The 20,072-nt window shown below is 45.5% G+C and overlaps 1 protein-coding gene and 1 long non-coding RNA gene across 16 annotated transcripts in view; one reads left to right on the top strand and one right to left on the bottom strand.

Annotated features, from left to right (window-relative positions):
- The window catches only part of LOC123329159, an 11,640-nt gene extending 10,969 nt beyond the window's left edge, over positions 1-671 (top strand). For both annotated transcript variants that reach the window (XR_006544365.1, XR_006544366.1), the window contains exon 3: positions 165-671. This is a non-coding gene — a long non-coding RNA (uncharacterized LOC123329159). The remainder of the gene's footprint in view (positions 1-164) is intronic.
- Positions 1-20,072, bottom strand: part of LOC112578702 — a 22,273-nt gene extending 2,201 nt beyond the window's left edge. Inside the window, exons 1-6 of one of the 14 annotated variants that reach the window (XM_044927625.1) lie at positions 16,437-16,662; positions 12,620-12,734; positions 10,435-10,545; positions 3,742-3,910; positions 2,162-2,227; positions 718-1,155 (exon numbers count right to left, since the gene is read on the bottom strand). In XM_044927625.1, the coding sequence (XP_044783560.1) occupies positions 932-1,155; positions 2,162-2,227; positions 3,742-3,910; positions 10,435-10,545; positions 12,620-12,734; positions 16,437-16,591 (840 nt within the window). In that variant the 5' untranslated portion in view covers positions 16,592-16,662 and the 3' untranslated portion in view covers positions 718-931. Of the gene's footprint in view, positions 1-717; positions 1,156-2,161; positions 2,228-2,776; positions 2,843-3,741; positions 3,913-5,842; positions 6,062-10,434; positions 10,546-12,619; positions 12,735-16,436; positions 17,421-17,452 lie in introns of those variants that run through there. The other 13 variants (XR_006544363.1, XR_006544358.1, XM_044927624.1 and 10 more) reach the window with 13 other exon arrangements.

Here is a 20,072-nt window from a genome sequence, read left to right as displayed (position 1 = left end):
CATTTCTTTACATTATCCTCACTCTCCATGAACACCTGCCGTGACCTGACCTGCCGTTCCTCGGCATCAACCACTCTGCGATCCCCACTAGTCGCATATAATGTCAATCTCTTTCCATCTTTATCCAGCTCCTTTGACAAAACCTTTTATACATTTGCAAACAGTGACCCAAAGTATGAAGACCAGAGGACCGAGGTTGGCACAACCACTTTGGAATTAAATGTAAATACTCCATTTCACGTCGGTGACATGCTGGGCTGATAAAACATCCTCAGCAAACTCAGTATCAAGGGATCTGTTTCTAATACAAGTGCCTATTGTCTTTCATATGTGAAGATTATTCAGAAACCTTTGGGCTGCTTTATATATTAGCATGTAGATGTCTCAATTTATAAAGCCATGGTGCATCCTATTAATCTCTGTGTCCTCAGTATCTAGAACTTTCCCGCATACAATAAGTGCTCAATAAATATTTGCAAAACGGATGAAGGAAAAAAAATCTCCATACCCTATACCTCACCCTTCAACTGGAATTGAAAGGGCAGTTGCAAGGATTGATAGGAAAACCCCGAATTTTGGTGACATACCACTAAAATTTGATCGTGACTTCTTAGCCAAAGATGTTTCTTGAACTATACAAATGTTAATAAATAAGCTTATCACTTATTAAATAAGTATTTATTCAGTGCTAATTATGTATTAGGTGCTGGGACATAATGGTGAGAAACAGGAAAAAAATGTATTTTTTCTTTACTAGGGCAGCCCAGACAGATATTAATCAAGTAATCACATGAATTAAAGGTAAAACTGCGACTGTAAGTGGCTGAGGGATTTTAAAGATAGTTCCACAAATTCTGTGATGCTCCTCCTCTTAAGAAGTGGAGCTCCATTCCCCAACCACTGAGTGTGTTTGATCAGTGGACGCTGCCAGTCACTGGCCCTCAGCTCTGAAAGGGTGAAGCAGACAAGGCCTGAGCAACACAGGCGGAAGTGAGAGGGGTCTCTTCAAGGTCAATCCCAAGAACTCTGTGCCAGTGTTGGCGTGTAGGTACATCTGTGTTGTACGGAGATGGTCTAGAGTTTTTATCACATTCTCAAGAGGATCTGCATTCTCCAGAAGAGAGCTTGAGTGAGGATTCAGTATCTTGTGAGTTACTGAGCAAAGGTGATAGGAATAGAATGAAAAGACAAAATAGGTGATTAAGTAGTTAATCCCACTAGGGGATTCTAAGTAGAAAAATATGCGAAACGCCTGTAAGTTAATGATCAGGGGCTGCCAGATAAAAACGAATATTTTGATTTGCTAAATATGACAACCCTAAGAAGGGAGCAGCTGTGGGCAGCTAGCTACTGACCTCATAGCAGCTGAGGGGTGGGAAGAAAAGGGATCGTGTCAGGACAACAGAACAGGATCTACCAGAGTTGGTGACCCTGGGAACCTTTAGAACCCTCCATCTGTAGGATGGAAATGGCCGGGTGACTAGTCATGTCTCGGAAACCATGATCGAGTCCACACACTTAGACGCTAGAATGGGGCCCCCAGGGAATCAGGACAGAGCAGATGTCCAGACATGCTCGCACACTCAACGGACCCAAGTTTTCCAGCAAATCCAAACCAAACTCAGAACTTACAACTTATCAGGGCACAGGAAGGAGCCTAAGGGACCAAAATTAACCAAAGCATTGTTAAGTAAAATTGCACACAAATTCCCCAGAGGGACCCCTGGAAGTACAGAGGACCCAGATGATAGGTCCCCTGTGAGTCTGGGTGCGGCAGACAGTGGCAGGTAAAAGTAAGGACTCTGGATCCAGACTCCTCAAATCTCAGCACCACCATTTACCAACTGTGTGACTCAGGGCAAGCCTGCAAGAGTGACCTCTCCGGGACTCAGTTTCTTATCTATAATACGAGGATGATGATAACAGTCCCCACTTACAGGGTCCATATTGGTATAGGATCAACTGAGTTAACTCATGTGAACTGTTCTACACTTGCCTTCCTCAGAGTAAGTGGCAATAAATGTTCATGGTCAACATGATTATTGAGCTGTCACAGAGGAGGCAGAGACTCCATCTGAAGCCTTCCCAACCAGCTTCTCCCACAGTCCCGAAAACATCCCTCACGTGACACACATTCTGCTCTGTGCTGTCATGGGCTTACCCGCCTGGTGCATGGCTGTGAGCTTCCTGGGGGCCAGCTGTGTGTCATTTTCATCTCTGCACAGTGCTGTGGGCACATAGAAGGGTCTGATAAATATTTGATCAGCAGACGCTGCCAGTGCCAGAAATTTCACAAAGAGGCTTGCTGTCACTCAGGCCCTATCCAGACCCTTCCTCTTCACCCACCCCTACAGCCCATGGCAGGTGGGACTGCATATTCGATACTTCTGACAGGCGACTCTCGGAGCCTCTTCGAGGCATGCGATGGCGGGTTGGTCTAGAGAGTCTCCGGCCACTGTTTGGGGTCCTCCTCCTGTACCAGGCACTGGATGAAGCATTGCATAAGCATTCCCTCCTTTAGTCATCTCTAGGACTGCTATGGTCTGCATGTTTGTTTCCCCTCCGCCCCGCCATCCAAATTCTTATGTTGAAATCCTAACCCCCGGAGTGACAGAATTACTAGATGGGGTCTTTGAGAGGGGCTGCGGCCATGAGGGTGGGATCTGTGACCTTATAAAGGATACCTCCCCCCCAGAGACCTCATGCCCTTCCACCATGTGAGGACACAGTGAGAAGTCAGCAGGCTGCAATACAGCAGGGAAAACCAGAATCAGACCATTCCGTTTCACCAGAAGTAGACCATGCTGGTACAAAGCTCATCTTGGACTTCTAGTCTCCAGAACTGTGAGAAATAAATATCTGTTATTTATAAGCCACCCAACCTATGGTCTTCTGTTACAGCAGCCTGAACAGACTAAGACAACAGGTCCAGGCTCTTAATTACACCCATTGCACAGAGAAGAAAACTGAGGCTAGCCACTTAAGCAGCCAGGAAGTAAAATTCTCTTACTCCCAGACCTGAGTCATGTCGAGCAAGAAAAGTACACTCTTGCCAGTGTTGAGCTGCCTGAGATTGGAGGGGCAGGTGCTAAAGCCAAACTCAGGAAAGGGCCAGCAATCTTCTAATTCAAAGCTTGAGCTCTTGCTATGCAAAGCTGGGCCAGACCAAGAGAGGGGATAGGACACCCCCTGGATGCACCAGGGATGTGGCAGAGCCAGGGTGGCAGTAGGGGTGATAACAGTCCAATAGTTAGTACCGCTTGCTGAGTACTTACTGAATTCCAGGCTTTGTGCTAAGCCCCTGTGTTGGGTGGGTTCCCTCAAAGTAGACTTTGAGTCAAGAATATGGGTGCAGGTAGTTTATTTGGGGAGGTGATTCCAGAAGCACTTTGAGACAGTGAGGGAAGGACACATGAAAGGGAGGAAAGCCAGTAAAACACACAGTAAATGAGCAGGTCGCCTCTGAAAGCAACTGGGACTTGGTCCCCTTTGGGAAACTCTGTGTTACACACTTGAGAACTATTTCACTGAATGTGAGCTTTATCCACCAACTCCCATCCCTCATGAGTTGAGAGTTACTCCTGAGACATTAATTCCCTGGCACTTGTAGATGCCCCATGTGGGGGCTGAGGACCCTCCTGGGGCCAGAGAAGCTCTGGGGCAGGAATCCTGGGGGAGGAACAAGGAGTAGGGCGATATCAATAGCAGTAGCAGTAAATATGTTTCTGCAGTTATCTTTACCATAGCTCTTGAATCCACAGGAGGCACCATCATAGCATGAAACAACCATCGTTTGCGTCCCTTTTCCAGCAGTTACTAGTTGTGTGACTCTAAGTAGCTTCATCTCCTTGAGCTTCTGTTTTCTCATCTGCGAAATGGAGATCATGGTAGTGCTTGCCTCTTGGGGATGCTGTGGGGACAAAATGAGATAACAGAGAGTTCTCAGCACTGGTCCTGGCACATCATCCACACTTAAAAACATATGTGTTCCTGGATTTCTCCGGTGGTCCGGGGGTTGAGTCCACCTTGCAAAGCCCAGGACTCAGGTTCAAATCCTGGTTGGGGAACTAAGATCCCGCATGTCACGGAGCAGCTTAAGCCTGCACACCACAACTGCTGTGCCCACCTGCCAGGGCTAGAGTCCATGAGCTGCAGTGAAAGATCCCACAGGACGCAACGGAGAGCCTGTGTGCTACAGCTAAGACCTGAGGCAGCCAAATAAGTAAATAAGTATATATATATCTCTCCAAAAAATTGTACATATATAGCTAAAAACATGTACACATATATCCAAAAACATATATATATCCAAAAACATATACATATATATTTAAAAACATATACATACATATCCAAAAACATACACGTTTATATTTATCGCAAAATACATGCATACGTATCCCTCACGTCTCTCAGTGTGCCTTTCCTATAAAATGCTAGCTGTGATCGTGGGAGGCACAGGACAGGGGTGCCTGAAGATAATATGTTTTGGTGGCAGATCAAGAGGAGAATAATTGAGGGTAACCCATGATGTGTGTGTGTCATACGCTGCATTCAAACCCATCCCCGCCCACCCCACCCCCCACCCCCAAGGGCTCGCTACAATGATTGCAAGTGATTCTGAAGAATTCACTGAAACATGTTATAACCCTTGATTACAAAGAAAAAATGATTTTTCTAAAGTGGATCCTCCATCTAGAGGAGGTTGCCAGGCCCCATTGACAAGGCAGATGAGCAGTGCAGCAGAGAAAGTCCTGGAACTCCAGGACGAGGCGTGCTCCTTCCCCCAGCAAGGCTGGCAGACAAAGCCCAAAAAACCCCAAGAAAAGCCCATCCAGCATGTCAGACCTCTCCCAGGCCTCACTCCAAAGGCAGCAGCCCACAGAGCAGCCTTGGAAATGAATGAGCAATGGCACCTTCTTATTTATGAGAACGTTCTGTTACAGGCATAATACCGCCGTTCTTTCCCAGGTTTGTATATAAACATCTCAAAATAGGGTTATTTTAAAAGGGCCTTGGGACACAATACTTCTATTTAAAAGAGCGGCTGAGTTGCCAAAGCAGAGTGGGCTGGGTTGCTGCTTGCTTCGCCTCCTCTCCAAGGGCACTCTGCATTCCAAGCAAAGAAAAGAAGCTCTCTGGGCCCAGAAGTGCAGTGGGTAGCTTCAGAGTCCCATGCCACTCAGGGGTCACATGGTCGGTCCTATGAGTAGTGATTTGGGGACCCATGGCCATTTTGCCTATTGTAATGTCTCACATTTGCGCTAAGTCATGTGTTTCCAAAGCCCTGACCACTGGCTTTAAGCACCTTTACTCCTCATGCCGTTGAGTTAGTCATTAGTGTTTCAGCTGGGAAAACCGTCCCTGAAATACCAAGTACTTTCATCACCCAGAGAATGCGCAGAGGGACAGTTTGAGGCCAGACTCTCTGACTTCAAGTCCAGCATTCATTCTGCTGCTCCTCCTGTTCCTCGTCTCCGACTCCCTCAGTGGGAAGTGGTCCTGTAAGCACCAGTCTGTTGTCGTTGTCCAGTCGCTACGTTGTGTCTGACTCTTTTGCGACCTCATGAACTGTAGCCAGGCTCCTCTGTCTATGGGATTTCCCAGGCAAGAATACTGGAGTGTGTTTCTATTTCCTTCTCCAGGGGATCTTCCCAACCCCAGGGATTGAACCCCTGTCTCCTGCATTACAGGCAGATTCTCTCTTTTTTTATAAATTAGTTTTCTTAAAAAAATTTTTTTTAATTTGGCTATAATGGGTGTTCACTGCAACATGTGGCATCTAGTTCCCAGACCAGGGATGGAACCCAGGCCCCCCCTGCATGGAAGCATGGTGTCTTACCCACTGAACCACCAGGGAAGTCCCTACAGGCAGTTTCTTTACCATCTGAGCCACCGGGGAAGCACCAGACTCAGAATCAAATGTTGGAGACCAGAGCAGGACTTGTGGAAAGTTCCTTCCTCTCTCCTAGCCTCTGTTTCTTTGTGTTTGTTTAGTTTGGGCTGCCCTTAGAAATAGACCTTGAGTCAAGGATTCAAGGGTGCCCTGTTTGTTTGGGACCTGAAGAAAATATCAGCAGGCCAGTAGAGAAGAGAAACAGTAGATTAGTTATCCATTTCGATATGACATTTCCCCCAAACTTAGCAGCTTAACAATAACGAACATGTCTTATATTACAGTTTCTGGGGATCAGAAATCTAGATAGAGCATAGCTGGGCGCCACTGACTTACGATGCCTTATGAGGTTGCGGCAGACTGTCGCTGGGACTGCAGTCTCAAAGAGAGGCTTAAGTCAGGGAGGACGTGCTTCTGAGGCTGCCTGTGTGATTGTGGGCCTCTTCGCAGGGCAGCTCACGGCATGAGCTGGCTTCCCTCAGAATGAGTGAGTGAGAAATCAAGAACGGATATTCCCAAGCTGGACACGACAGTCACATTACAGCCTCCTCTTAGGACTGTCCATCACTTCTGCCATGTTCTGTCATTAGAAGTAATTCGATAAGTCCAGCTCTCATTTAATGAGTGGGGAACGTACAAGGGTGTGAATTCCAGGAAGTGGAGACCACCCTGAACAATGGTTATTCCCCGGTGCTTTGTCCTACTCTATTCGCAGAGCTGCCTTCTCTGGCTTCAGAGAGTGCCCCCAGGAAAAGAGATTCAAATATTGGGGCACACGATTGGGGTATTATGATCATCATTTCCCCAGCTCCCTCACTCCCGGGGGACTGCAACTTGGCTGCATCCTTCTGCTCAAAGCCACAACTCCTATCTGGCAGTCCTCCCCAGTGTTCTCCCCTCTCTAAGGATTTAAGCCTTGTTTTCCCTTTTTGCCACTAAAGGGTACATTACCAAGCCACCTGCTATGTGGATTTAAGCTCCCAGCTCCACTGGGAACCCACGTGTCAGCAACATTCCATCTGAGGGGAGAAAGAACTGGGGTATTTATACACCAATTACCATCAGCCACTAATTCTGAGGATGGGTTTCTTTGTTTTCTTTAGTATTTATTTATTTGCTGCATTGGGACTTAGTTATGGCACGCAGGATCCTTTGTGGCAGCACTCACAGGCTCTGTAGGTGTGGCCTGTGGGCTTGGTTGCTCCATGGCATGTGGGATCTTAGTTCCCCAACCAGGAATTGAACCCAAGTCCCCAGCATTGCAAGGTGGATTCTTAACCACTGAACCACCAGACAAAGTCTCAAGAATGGGGTTTTGTTTTTGTTTTTTAAATAAAGTCAAATCAAACCCAGCCTATGATGAGCTGGACCCCGCCCCCAAGTTCCGGTCATCACTTCATTCCCTCGTTCCTTCCAGCCTGGGGTCGGAAGGGGTCCCCACAGCGCTCTTGTCAGTTTCCCTAAACTCTACCCTCCCCCTGTAAACACTTCCTTTATTAAACTCGCCTTATCTAAACATGTCTTGTGGGAGATTGAGAAGATGACAGTTGCTTAGATCTCTAACACATCTCCTGGTGTCACTCTCTGTTCATAAAGCACAGATTCTTCAAAGACTTATTTTTTGCTACTTCTGCCCTTTCTCTTTGCTTCAGACCCCCATACTTTAAAGATCTGCTTTTCCTGGTCCATCCTTTTCACTCTCCTTTCATAATTACAAAGAGAGCCAGCTCTATTTTTCACACTGCCTTCTCTATGCTCCCCAAATTCTGAATCTTGATCCCATCTTGTGTGTGTGTGATTTAGTTATCTTTCCCTCTGTACTTTTTTAAAAGGCAGGGACAGTATCATATCTTTATTGCTTAGGGAAGTGACCTGGCACTAAGTCTGAATTTCTTACAAAGTTCAGTTAAACATGTATTCATGTCTGAATGAACTGCGCAAAGAAGAAAGAAAAAGTTAAGATATGGCCACCGACTTGGGTCAAAGTTCAGAAACTGAGTGGTTACCTGGCAACCAGCGCTCTCGGGAGGGAACCTGACAAAGCAGACAAATTATACTTTTGGTGTCTCTTGGATCTCAACTGATTATCTGCCAGTGCATGCAAACAGCCTCATAATCAAGTAACCATAGTCCCAAACAGAAATGATACTAAAAATACTAATTTGATATTTAAAATACTAAGCAGCAAATATGGCATGGGCAGGAGCAATCAGAACAGACCCTGGGAGGTTTGCTGTACCCGGGGAACCAGCTGAATATCAATCTTGGGTCTGGATCACGCATGTCCCTGGAGCTCCCTGTGAACTTTCTTGCTCTTGGGCAATCTCTCTTCTCCATGGGAAAGCAATCTGTTAGCATCTTTGTGAAACACTTCATGATCTCTGGGGAACTGTTTTTCTACAACTGAAGAGTAGTTTCTTATTTCCTTCTTGGTTGTAAGTAAATCTAGATTATTTAGACCAACATAATTTACTCTGCAGATACGCTGTCACAAGTGTTAAGGTTAATAATTCATTAGCAAATCTGTCTGAAATCATTTCCTTGTATTTGCTACAATTTTAATGTGATTGCAGAACTTCCTCCCGCCCTCTCCCCTCACAAGCTCATTGCTTTGCTGTGAATGAGGCTTTGCATCTCTGGGCCCAGGGCAAAAGGCTTGGACTGATTCCCAGGAGCTGGTCAGGCCTTAACGGAGCTAAAAATGATAGCACTCTTTTCCAGTCTCAGTACAGAGAGGAAAGTGATTTTTGCTCCCATGATCTATTTTGAAAACTTTCTGTTTAACAAACGTTATATGGTACTTATTATGCTTTGCTATGGGTATTGTTCCAAATGCACTTCAAATCTTAACTCATTTAGTCTTCATAACATCCTTACTAGGTAGATCCTCTTCCTATCCATAATTCATAGATGGGGAACTGAAGCACAGAAAACTTCAGTAACCAGTTCAGGGCCACAGAGCTCACATGCAGAAGAGCTACAATTTGAACCTAGTCTGATTCCAGGACTGTGTTTTCCTAACCAAGACATTATACTCTTGAATGATATTTTTTATAATTCAGGCAATTGTGTGTGGTCACTTACTTACAAGTGAAGTAGTGCCTAACCGATGGATGTAGGAAGCACCAATATTGAATGAGCACCTAAAATATACCAGGCTTTGATCCAAAAACTTTGGTTTGCCATCTTCATTACCTCTCAACAATGCTAGGAAACAGACACTGTAATCTCTAATTTGCATGCTAAATCACTTTAGTCGTGTCCAGCTCTGTGTGTGACCCTGTGGACTGTGGCCCACCAGGCTCCTTGTTCATGGGATTCTCCAGGCAAAAATACTGGAGTGGGTTGCCATGTCCTCCTCCAGGGGATCTTCCCAACCCTACAATCGAACTCATGCCTCTTATGTCTCTTGCACTGGTGGGCGAATTCTTTACCACTAGCGCCACCTGGGAAGCCCAATCTCTAGTTTTACAAGTGAATTAATTAAAAGCTAAAACAGAATAGGAATCCTAGCACCATGACTGGTCACTCAACACATATTAATGTAATTAATGTCTAAATACAGACTCAGTAGCTTGCAGTGCAGTCTAAATTTGAAACCAAGTCTGTCTGACTTTTCACCTGAAAAGTGAGCAAGCTATCCCTAAGTAGATCATTAGAAAGGTATGGATAACAACTTATTTTTACAAAAATAGATATTAACATAAAGATGCTAAACTATAAATATTAATTAAAGTAGTAACCATAGATATTAATTGATTTCTAATCATTGTGCATAAATGACATATTCATTTTCCAACACTGCTTCATCTAACCTTAATTTCTCTTATTTTTGTCTTCAAGAGAATATGTAACTTTCTATCTTGGTTGCTTAGGAATATTTAATCCACAAGGAATTTATTTTGGTTTATGGTATGAATTATATATTTACAAATAAAACATATATATATAAAAAATTATATATCTCTCCAAATGGCTAGCTAATAGTCCTCCCATCATTGACTGAATAATCTATTATTTCCCCTTCTTATTCATATAGTAAATTATTTTTAGCTCTGAATTTGAAATGATCTTAGACTTTAAAAATTTGCAGTAATATAATTGGCTAGTTCTGCGTACCCTTTACCCAGCTTTCCCTTATGTTAAGAACTTACACAATCATAGTGTAATGATCAGAACCAAAAAATTACATTGATCTAATACAATTCAGTAATCTGCAGGCCTTATTTGGTTTTCACCAATTTTCCCATTAATGTCCTTTGTCTGGTCCAGGATCCCATCTCACTGCATGTATCCCATTCCTATGCAATGTAGGAACTTTTCATTTACTTATTTCTTAGCGTTCTTCAATCTGACATTACTCAGGATTTGAACCTAGCCTGATTCCAGAGGAATAATAATAAGGAAGTATTAAATGGTCTTCACAACACTAAAGCAGCACAAAGAAATATTTTAGACATGACGGTTGGGAAAGCCTCTCTGAAGGGGTGATATTTGAACACAAATATAAATAAAATGAAGGTTAGGTAAGAAACCACCTGGGGAAAGAACATTCCAGATGAAGAAAATATCCTGTGCAAAGGTCCTGTGGTGGGAATGAGTTTGGCCAATTCGAAGTATACCATGATCAGGTCTCCTAGAACATAGGCCTAGGAGACAAAGGCAAAGATGAGCACGTCACTCAGTCCCTCTGGGCTCAGCCTGCTCATGTATATAAAATATAATAATTTAGCAGGATCCTCTTGAAGGTTTCTTCCAGCTCAGACATTATAGACTCTCCATAAACTGCATTATCATAGGAACTTGAGTCAGGGACAACAGCTTAGAAGAGACAAGCAGGGAGATGAGACTGGTTCCTACTGTTTGCCAAAGATACACTGGGACACCCCAGAGCTGGAATCCCCTCCACGAAGAACCACATGAAAGTGAAATGAAAGTGTCAGTCACTCAGTCGTGTCCAACTTCTTACGACTCTGTGGACTGTAACCGGCCAGGCTCCTCTGTTCATGGGATTCACCAGGTAAGAATACTGGAGTGGGTAGCCATTCCCTTCTCCAGGGCATCTTCCCAACTCAGGGATCAAACCGGGGTCTCCTGCATTGCAGGCAGATTCTTTACCATCTGAGCTACAGGGAAGCCCCATAGAACCCTGTGAAGTGAAGTGAAGTGAAAGTCGCTCAGTCGTGTCCGACTCTTTGCGACCCCAAGAGCTATACAGCTATACAGTCTCACATGGTGAGAGCTGGCTATACAAGAACTGCTCTCACTTTTCTAGTTAGAGTTAACAGGTATGTATAGAGCACCGGCTTTCAACTCTATTACGCTTGTCAACTGAAACTCTACCAAACACATTATATTTTATTGATGACTCAAGTACCCTTCAGGCTCTGGAAGGAGCCTGAAGGTCATGATTATAATCTCTAATTAGCTTTGTTCTGGAGCTGTGTGAGAGGGCTAGTTAACCAGAAGTTTCAGGTACATGAGTTCCCGATAAAGAATTGCTGCCTCAATGGATTAAGAACAGATTTTGTTCATTTACTCAAGTGCTTGTTAATTGTGAATAATTACTGGAGGGTGTACTTTAGCCATCATCTCCACATATAAATAACCATTCATACCATGACTCCGGGCTATTAATACCCTCCCAGGGCTGTTCTGATATAATGCCAGGAGGAGTGTGGGCTCACATCCTCTATGTGGATTTCTGTTTGGCCTGACATCAGAGGATGCCACGAGAAAAAAAAGAAAAAAAAACTCCACTGGGATCTAAATTAACCTGAATTAGTCAAGGTTTGAGCAACTAACATCCATAATGAAAACTGCTTAAGGATAAGGTATTTTTGGAAGCTCCCCACCAAGGATTATAAAAGAATTAAACTCTGATGCCTCAGATTCAAAGCAGAGCCCCCTGCTGTCTTCAAAGACTTCTGCCTCATCAGTAAGGAGAAAAGTGAGAGGGTGGTCCCGGTGTTTACCAGCCATCATCCGCCCTGCCATCTCCCTGTCAAATGTTGGGGTTTGGGGGATGTGGAGCAAGTGAATGGGACAGAGGAGTGAGCACAGCACAGTTCGGATCCAGCAAGCTCACTAAATGGCAGGTGGGTTATACATGTTCCTCCCAAGAGTGAGTGAGTGAGTGAGAGGAAGTCGCTCAGTTGTGTCTGACTCTTTGCGACCCCATGGACTATACAGCCTATGGAATTCTCCAGGCCAGAATACTGGAGAGGGTAGCCTTTCCCTTCTCTAGGGGATCTTCCTAACCCAGGGATTGAACCCACATCTCCCACATTGCAGGCAGATTCTTTACCAGCTGAGCCACAAGGGAAGCCCCCCAAGAGTGAAGCCAGCCCATTTTATCCCTTGCACCCCACTCCATCAACCTGACCCCTGCAACCACTCACAGCTTCATGCATCATCTTTAGGCTCTGCCTGCAGGTCCCACATCTGTGACATCAGCTTCCACTCTAACACATGCTCTCCTCCTTACCCAGGCCAATATATTACTATTCACAGTGTGTTCCCCCTAAGGATATGTTGAAGTACTAGCCCCAGGTGACCTGTGAATGTGACCTTATTTTAAAACAGGATTGTTGCAGATGTCATTAAAGTAAGGTCATCCTGGGTTAAGACAGACCCTAAATTCAACATGAATTGGCCTAGACCCATACACATAGAGGAAGATGACCATGTAACAGTGGAGACAGATTGGGGGGATGTACTCACAAGCCAAGGGATGCTGGTAACCACCAGAAGCTGGGAAGAAGCAAGAGAGGATCCACTCCTGGAGCCTGCAGAGGGAGCACAGCCCTGCTGACACCCTGATTTCAGACATCTGAACCTGCAAAACTCAGTGAATAAATTTCTGTTGTCTTAGACCACCGAATCGTGGCCATTTCTCCAGCAGCCCTGGGAAACTAACACATGATGTAGTATAGGAATACTCAAATTTCTCTGCTCAACCACCCTTTCTTCAAATAAAAATTCATAAGGGAGCCCAGTAAGATACTGGAAGAGCTATAATTAATAATGGGGTGGGGGCAAGCATGAAGTCAGACATCCCACTCTTAACCTGCAGCTTCAAGGGGAGAAGGGGGTGGGTAGGTGGCCCTACCTGACATGCCCTTAGGCTCCATAAAGCACAGCTTGACAGGAAAAATTTGCAAGAAAGGCATAGTACAGGCCTCTCCTGGCTGTGAAAGTCAAATCTTCCCCCTACCAGCTATGCGATTTTTGACATATAATCTTTCAGAGCCTGGGTTTCTTAATCAGTAAGATGCAGATAAAGGCCCAGTTTGATCACCACATAGCTGAAGGGGGATCCTGTTTACAAAGTAGCCACGCTGGGCCTGTGTTAGGGGCTGACTGTCCCCCACACCAAATTCCTATGTTGAAACCCTAAGCCCCAGGACCTCCAAATGTGAATGCCTTTGGTGGTAGGGAAGGTGATTAAGCTAAAATGTGGTCATTAGGGTGGACCCTAATCCAACACGGCTAGTGTCACAGAGGAAAGACTGTGAAGTTACCGAAGTTACCCATCTACAAGCCAAAGAGAAAAGCCGCAGAAGAAACCAGCCCTACTGACACCAACCTCAGACTTCTAGTCTCTAGGTGGAAAAAGTGAATTTCTGCTGTGTAAGCCACCCACTCTCCGGTATCTGTTACAGCAGCCTGAGCTAACTAATACATCTGGTACATAGAAGGCATGCAGCAAATGTTAATTTCCTCTGCATTCTCATATGCCAGACTCATTGAGCAGCATGTTAATCTATCACATTTGACTGAGTCTAGATGCATCTTCTTGTCCCACTCTAACATCTCTGAAATGGGGGTGTGTCCAGCAGCAGCCAGGCAAGGTAGGCATCGAGGTGTGGTTGTGGCTGTACATGACTAAACTTGCTGGGGATTCCCATGGCACAAGGGCAAGACCCACATTTCCTTCAACAAACTATTTCCAGACTGTGATGGTTCATTTCATGTGCCAATTTGACTGGGATGAGGGATGCCCAGATACTCGGTAGCACATTATTCCTGTGTGGGTCTGTGAGGGTATCTCCAGTAGAAATTCAAGTTAGAACAAACAGACTGAGCAGAGATTATCCTCTTCAATGCGGGTGGGCATCATCCAGTGTGCTGAGGGTGTGAACAGAACAAAAAGGCAGAGGGAGACTGGATTTACTCCCTCCTTGAGCCATGAAATCCATCCTCTTCTGCCTTGGGACATGGGTGCTCCTGGTTCTTGGGCTTTTGGACTCAGGCTGGGACTTAAACCTCAGCCCCCCAATTCTTAAGCCTTGAGACTTGGACCAGATTCCTGATTCTTCACCTTGCAAATAGGACCTCTCAACCTCCATAGCCAAATGGGCCATTTCCTCTAATAAATCAGTATCTCTCTCTCTGTACCCCTCAGATATGTATCCTCTAGTTTCTGTTTCTACAGAGCTATTTAATACAGGAACATGAGTCCTGGTTGTCTGCAAACCTTCCCTCAATACTTCCTAATAAATTCTAAAAATTCTAGCATCAAAATTTGCAGAATGGGAAGCTTGGAAAAAAATCCTGGGGGCAGAGCTGAGAGCACTCTTCCAAAAATTGCTGCATGGGAACCCTCTCACCAGCACAAAAGACAAGATTATGTGGAAAAATACTTCAATCCAGATAAATTAAACTCTGTAGAAAAGTTTTAGGTATACCTTCACCAATTTATTTTGCTTGTATTTTCCTTTTAAAGTACGCCAGCCTTCACAGAATCTATGTCTAAATGAATATAAAAGAACTCTTTCAATAAGCATAAAATAAAAATTCTAAGTGATTAAAAAGCATAGAATCCACTTTAGTTGGCAGCACTTTTTTTCCTTTTTAGTGATGCATAAAAGTGCATAGTACATTTAGGGGTCAGCAGCTTTGATTTGATGAAATAGTGTATTATTTTAATTGCTAAAATAATTTCAGGCAGTAGATATGATTGTCCCTGTTTTGCAGGTGAGAAACTGAGGCTGAGCAAGGCTAGACTTACCTACAGTCATACCCCTAGACTTGCCAGGCCAGGATTGGAAACATGCCTTACACCTCCCAACTCTTAGCATCCGGCTGTAGGTCCAAGTCTCTCAAGCTCATCTTAGCTGCCCCCATTTAACCCTGAATTCCAATCCTGTATCCAGCCTCAGGCAGGTAGTTACTGCCAGAGAGTTAAATTAGTTGGTTTTTCATGCATATATAATGAACTCTTAGCAATAAATAAGCCTTTATGGATGGCAGAAGTATCCATTTTTATGGTGCAAAAGTAAAACCCGCCTGGTGTATATTTCTAACGGGTGCTGCCCCTCACACCTGCACATGTAAATCACAGAAGTGTGAGATGGCAGCTGGGAGGACCTGGGAGCCTGGTTTCCAAGACGAACACTCAGAGCCTTGAGAAGTCTGCAGTCCAGGTGGGCAGAGTCTACTAGGAGCACTGGGGTGCAGACAATTGACTGGATCCAGGGCAGCTACTGTGTGGTCATAAAAATGGTGTTTCATAGGATTAGTGTCATCTGTAGGACATGGGGTGTGGAGTGTCTAAATAAGCATGGAGCATGCAGCTGAGGGAGGGAGGAGTGGGAGACAGGAGCCAGCCCTAGAACAGGCATGTACGGAGCTCTCTGGAAGGAAGCAACGTGTTGGAGACTAGAGCTTCACACTCGGAACCACTTGAAGGGCTTGTCAAAAGAGACTACTGGACTCCGGAAGTTCTGACTTAGGAGGGCTAATCTGGGCCTGAGAGCCTGCATTTGACCCAGGTGATGCTGAAACAGTATCAGTATCCAGATACTTTGAGCAAAGGCACAAATATGTCACATATGACCCAGTGTCCTGAAAAATCAACTTTCCTCTCAGATATGTAAATAGCACAATGGGCCCAGGCCTGAAACTCCAGCTCCACACAGCACAGCAGTTAAGAGCAGTTAAGAGCATCTATCAGCAGTCCCCAACATTTTTGGCACCAGGGACCAGTTTTATGGAAGAGAAGCTTCCCATGGACCAGTGTAGGGAGGGTTGTTTTGGGATGTCAAGTGCTTTGCATATATTGTGCGCTGTTATTTCTAGTATTATTATTACATCATCTCCACCTCAATCATCAGGCATTAGATCCCAGAGGTTGGGGACCCCTGGTCTAGATAACGCCAGGCAAGTTGCTATCTTCCTTCTGCCTCCCGCCTTTCTAGACTGGGAGCCCGGACCCTCTTATCCTTCTACACTCACTCCCACCCTCCCCTCTGAGTTCATGGGATCTGCTGGGGAAATCTCTCTTCTTCAAGTGGGGCAAAGTTCCAGAAAGATCTTTTTTTTCCTAAGGAGACCTTTGACCATTCCTTTGTTCATCCTTTCATTCATTCAAAATATAATGTGATACTCCTACCATCCTGGTTCCGGTCTCGAATAATAAATGTGAAAGTGTTAAACTACTAAAATATTGGTACTTGTTTGTTATAGCAGCAAGTATAACCCAAGATAACTTCCCTGCCCTTGAAGAGTTCCATGTCTGGTAAGAGAGGGGACGTACCCAAGCATCCCAGCAGAGGAGTGATTTACAGGAACTTCAGACCTGGGGTGAAAATGCCTCAAGATGATATCAGGCAGTTCTGCCCTCTTGCATGCCTGCAAGAGGCAACAGCAACTAGGATTCAGGCAACCCTGAATAAAACCCTGGGTCATCATTAGTCAATCCATTTCACCTGCCTTCATTCATCAAGGACTTGCAGGTTGTCTAAACAATAAGATGTTTGCCTGAGTTGTTCTCCAGAAACTTGGAGTCAGCTGTGTCTAGTTTGAGCTGAGCTGGTTTAGACTGGATAAAGCCCATGATCCCCCAACTGGGCATGCATCAGTGTCTGCTCCATGACCTTTGGACCTCAGAGGGCTGAAAACTGCACCATCAGATCCTGCTAAGCCTCCCTTTTTGAACCTGCAGAAGCCCGTAGCTTGGTTAAACCTATATAGAACAACAATCGCCACACCTTTTTTCAGTCACCTTTCCCCATGCTCCCATGCTTCTTCATTACTTATCCCCTAAATACCCCAAGCCCCTTGATCTTGTGGAGGCATATCTGAGACATATTCTTCCATCTCCTCACTTGGCTGCCTTGTGAATAAACCCTGTCTCTGCTGCAAGCCTCCGCATCTAAGTGTTTTGGTCTGCTTCGTGTTGGGCAAAACGAACCTGGTTTGGTAACACTGTCACTCAGGTATCAGGGTAGGCTTCCCAGAGGAGTGGGCATTGTTGCTGAGCCTCAAAAGGTGAGTGAGAACCACACCCATGGAGACTGGGGAAAAGGTGCTGCAGCGGGTTGAGACCAAAGGAACCAAGACACAGTGAGCAGAAAATCAAGAGGCCTGAATGCGTGGAGCAGCAATGTCTGCCAGGGTTTACTGAGCAGGAACTAAAGGCCAGAGGTGGTGCTCAGGTCTTCCCATACCTTGGCTCCCCTGATCTCACAACACCCCCATGAGGCAGGTACTGTTAATATCTTATTGTATAGATGAGGACTTAGGTGCAGACGCGTGCATGCGGTAACTTACCTGAGTCACAAAGTTAGAAAGCAGCAAAGCCTGGATGCGAATCAGGATTCGAGGGCTGGCTCCAGAGTCTGTGCTTTAACCCACCCATGGACACTGCCATGATCACTAACGCTGACACAGCACTTTTTACACACTCTTTTGGACTCATCCATTTTTGTCATGGCAGCTGTTCCAGTTTTACAGATAAAGGAACAGGGCTAACGGCCTTGTCACTTGTCAAGATCGTAGAGTAAGTGGAGAGACCCAGACTGGAATCTGTCCTCCAGCCCTCGACCAAGGATGCCGCAGCAAGGAGTCTGCAAAGCAGTCTCTCCCCTGCTTGCTCTGCACCTGAGGTGAAGTGTCTATATTTAGACCATTACAAGGAGCTGCTGAGAGAATGTCCTCGGGCTATGAATTCAGCCTTACAAAGAGGCACTACGGCTCCAGGAGAAGGCCAGGAATAAGCGAGCAGGAGAAGGTCCTTGATTCCAAACAGAAATCGAGTTGATCAAACACAACCTGAGCACAAACAGAAGCTACAGGAGAAAAACCGGATTTATCGCAAACCCTGTGTACTCAGAAGCTGTTCCCAGAACCTAGGTCCCACTGTCAGGAAATTGTCATTTCATGCATTCGCTTATTTTCCCTGTGTACTTTGCAAGGCTCCACGTTTCACTGAGTCCTTATCGCCTTAGTCCAATTCCACAGTCTGTTGGGTTGGAAAGTGCTCAAATCCGTTCAGACAATTTCAGGGGCCAAGTTGTATACAAGAGAACTGCTTGTCAGCAGGGCAAAGACATGATCCCACCCCTCAGCTGGGCTCACTGAAGCCTCTTTCTGATAGGGCGTCTGCTAGGCTCCCAGGGCAGGGGTGGCCACTGCTCATCAAAATGCAAGCTCCCCTACTGTGATATAAGAGTTCTCCCTGAGGCCTTCAGCCCAGCAGGAACTACAATTCCCAGCTACCTTTGCAGCTACATGAAGTCATGTGACCGGTTCTCCCCAATTGCGTATGAGCAAAAGTGATCTGTGTCTCTCTCAGGCAAGGAGGTTAAGAAGCAGGTGCGCTTTCTCCCTCTTCCCTTCTTCTGCCTGGATGCAGATGCTGGGGAATGATGGACCTACACGACAGAAGGAACTTGAGTATCCAAATGGTGAAAACACTCATATGAGGGTACTGAAATGATGGAGGTTATTTGTTACAGCAGCAAGAGTAACCTGAACCAATATATCTCTCTTCCTGACCCCTGGCACCTTCAGCTCCCTATGGAGAGAGGGTTGGAGTCCCACTTGCTCCCTGAGAAGAACTGTAATCTTCGGTTTCTCTCTGTTGTGAGCTGGTCTGACCCCCATAGCTGGGTTCCTATCTTAATTTCCTGAAAAAGAACAACATATTCCCCTCAAGATGGGGCTGACTCTGATCCCAATCCATCTGGGACTGACTGCTCAGACTTGGTCAACATCTCATCAACCCAGCTTTGGACTGAGATCTGTTTTAGATGGACAATGACCTCAAACGTCAGAGGTGATGCCCTCCGACTCCTCCCCATCTCCAGTTCATGGGACCACTGCCCAGCAAACTTGCTACCAGATTCTTTCCCTGGAATCCTTTGGAATCTGCCCTTTGAATGGGTCCCTTTGATATTGGCACTGGCTGGGATTGAGCCCAAAATCTCTAGCCTTATTGGTGGGTTGATACCAGACACCTGGGGGAAGAATGGCATAAGAAAAGGACTGTAGAGACTCAGATGAACCTCAAGCCGAACGCACAATTCTCAGGATCAAGTTGATACTCCTCTGTTCATGAGGCCCTCCACGAGCTACCCCTTGTGTATTTCTCATTCCTTCCCATCTGCTCCCTCCCAAACTTCCTCCTCCCAGGGATCTAGCCCACTTTTGCTACCCCAAGGGTGTGGTGCTACTTAGCATCCTTCAGCCACACACATGCTATTCCCTGCCTTCTGACTTAAAACAGGAGTTCAGAGCCCAGCAGGGGATCACTGCTGTTTTTTGCCTATTCAGCATCCATCCCTCTTTTAGAAATATAAACCCATTGTGGGGAAACATCCTTGAGGTTTAATTAGAGCTGACACTACCACCATCTCCAACAGCAAGGTGAGCATGAAGTCATGTGGGGCTAATCCAGGAAACTCAGTACTTAACACCTGGAGAAATCAGGCTTCTCTATATGCTGCATGGGAGACATAAGGAGAGCTCAGGGCCTTTGGTGGTCACCTTGTCCCCATGCTATTTGAGAATGGAGCCAAGAAGTAAACCTCAGAAGTAGGGTGAGAGGTGGAACCCTAGGTCATTGCTTGAGCCCCTTGATGTAGACAAGGTTGATACCTTGCCCAGATCCCTGCTACCAGACTGCACCCATCTGTAAGAACTGACTGTAACTGAGGGTTGCTAACAGCTCACAGTTGAAGTTTTCAGAGAATTACCCTTAGCCAAAGAGAGTCACTTTGTCCAGAAAGTCCCAGGAGGTTATGTGCTCCATTTCAGAGACAGCACACAGTCAATGACAGACTAACACAAAAGTACCAAAGGCCAAGCTTCTTGCCTTAGAGTGAGACGGCTCTGTAATGTTACCTACACTCCAGAGCTCCTTGTGGGGTCAGGCTGACGCGAGATTCCA

Source organism: Bubalus bubalis, chromosome 14 (assembly GCF_019923935.1).
Source record: "Bubalus bubalis isolate 160015118507 breed Murrah chromosome 14, NDDB_SH_1, whole genome shotgun sequence".
NCBI lineage: Eukaryota > Metazoa > Chordata > Mammalia > Artiodactyla > Bovidae > Bubalus > Bubalus bubalis.
This window is presented reverse-complemented; position numbering and strand designations above follow the sequence as displayed.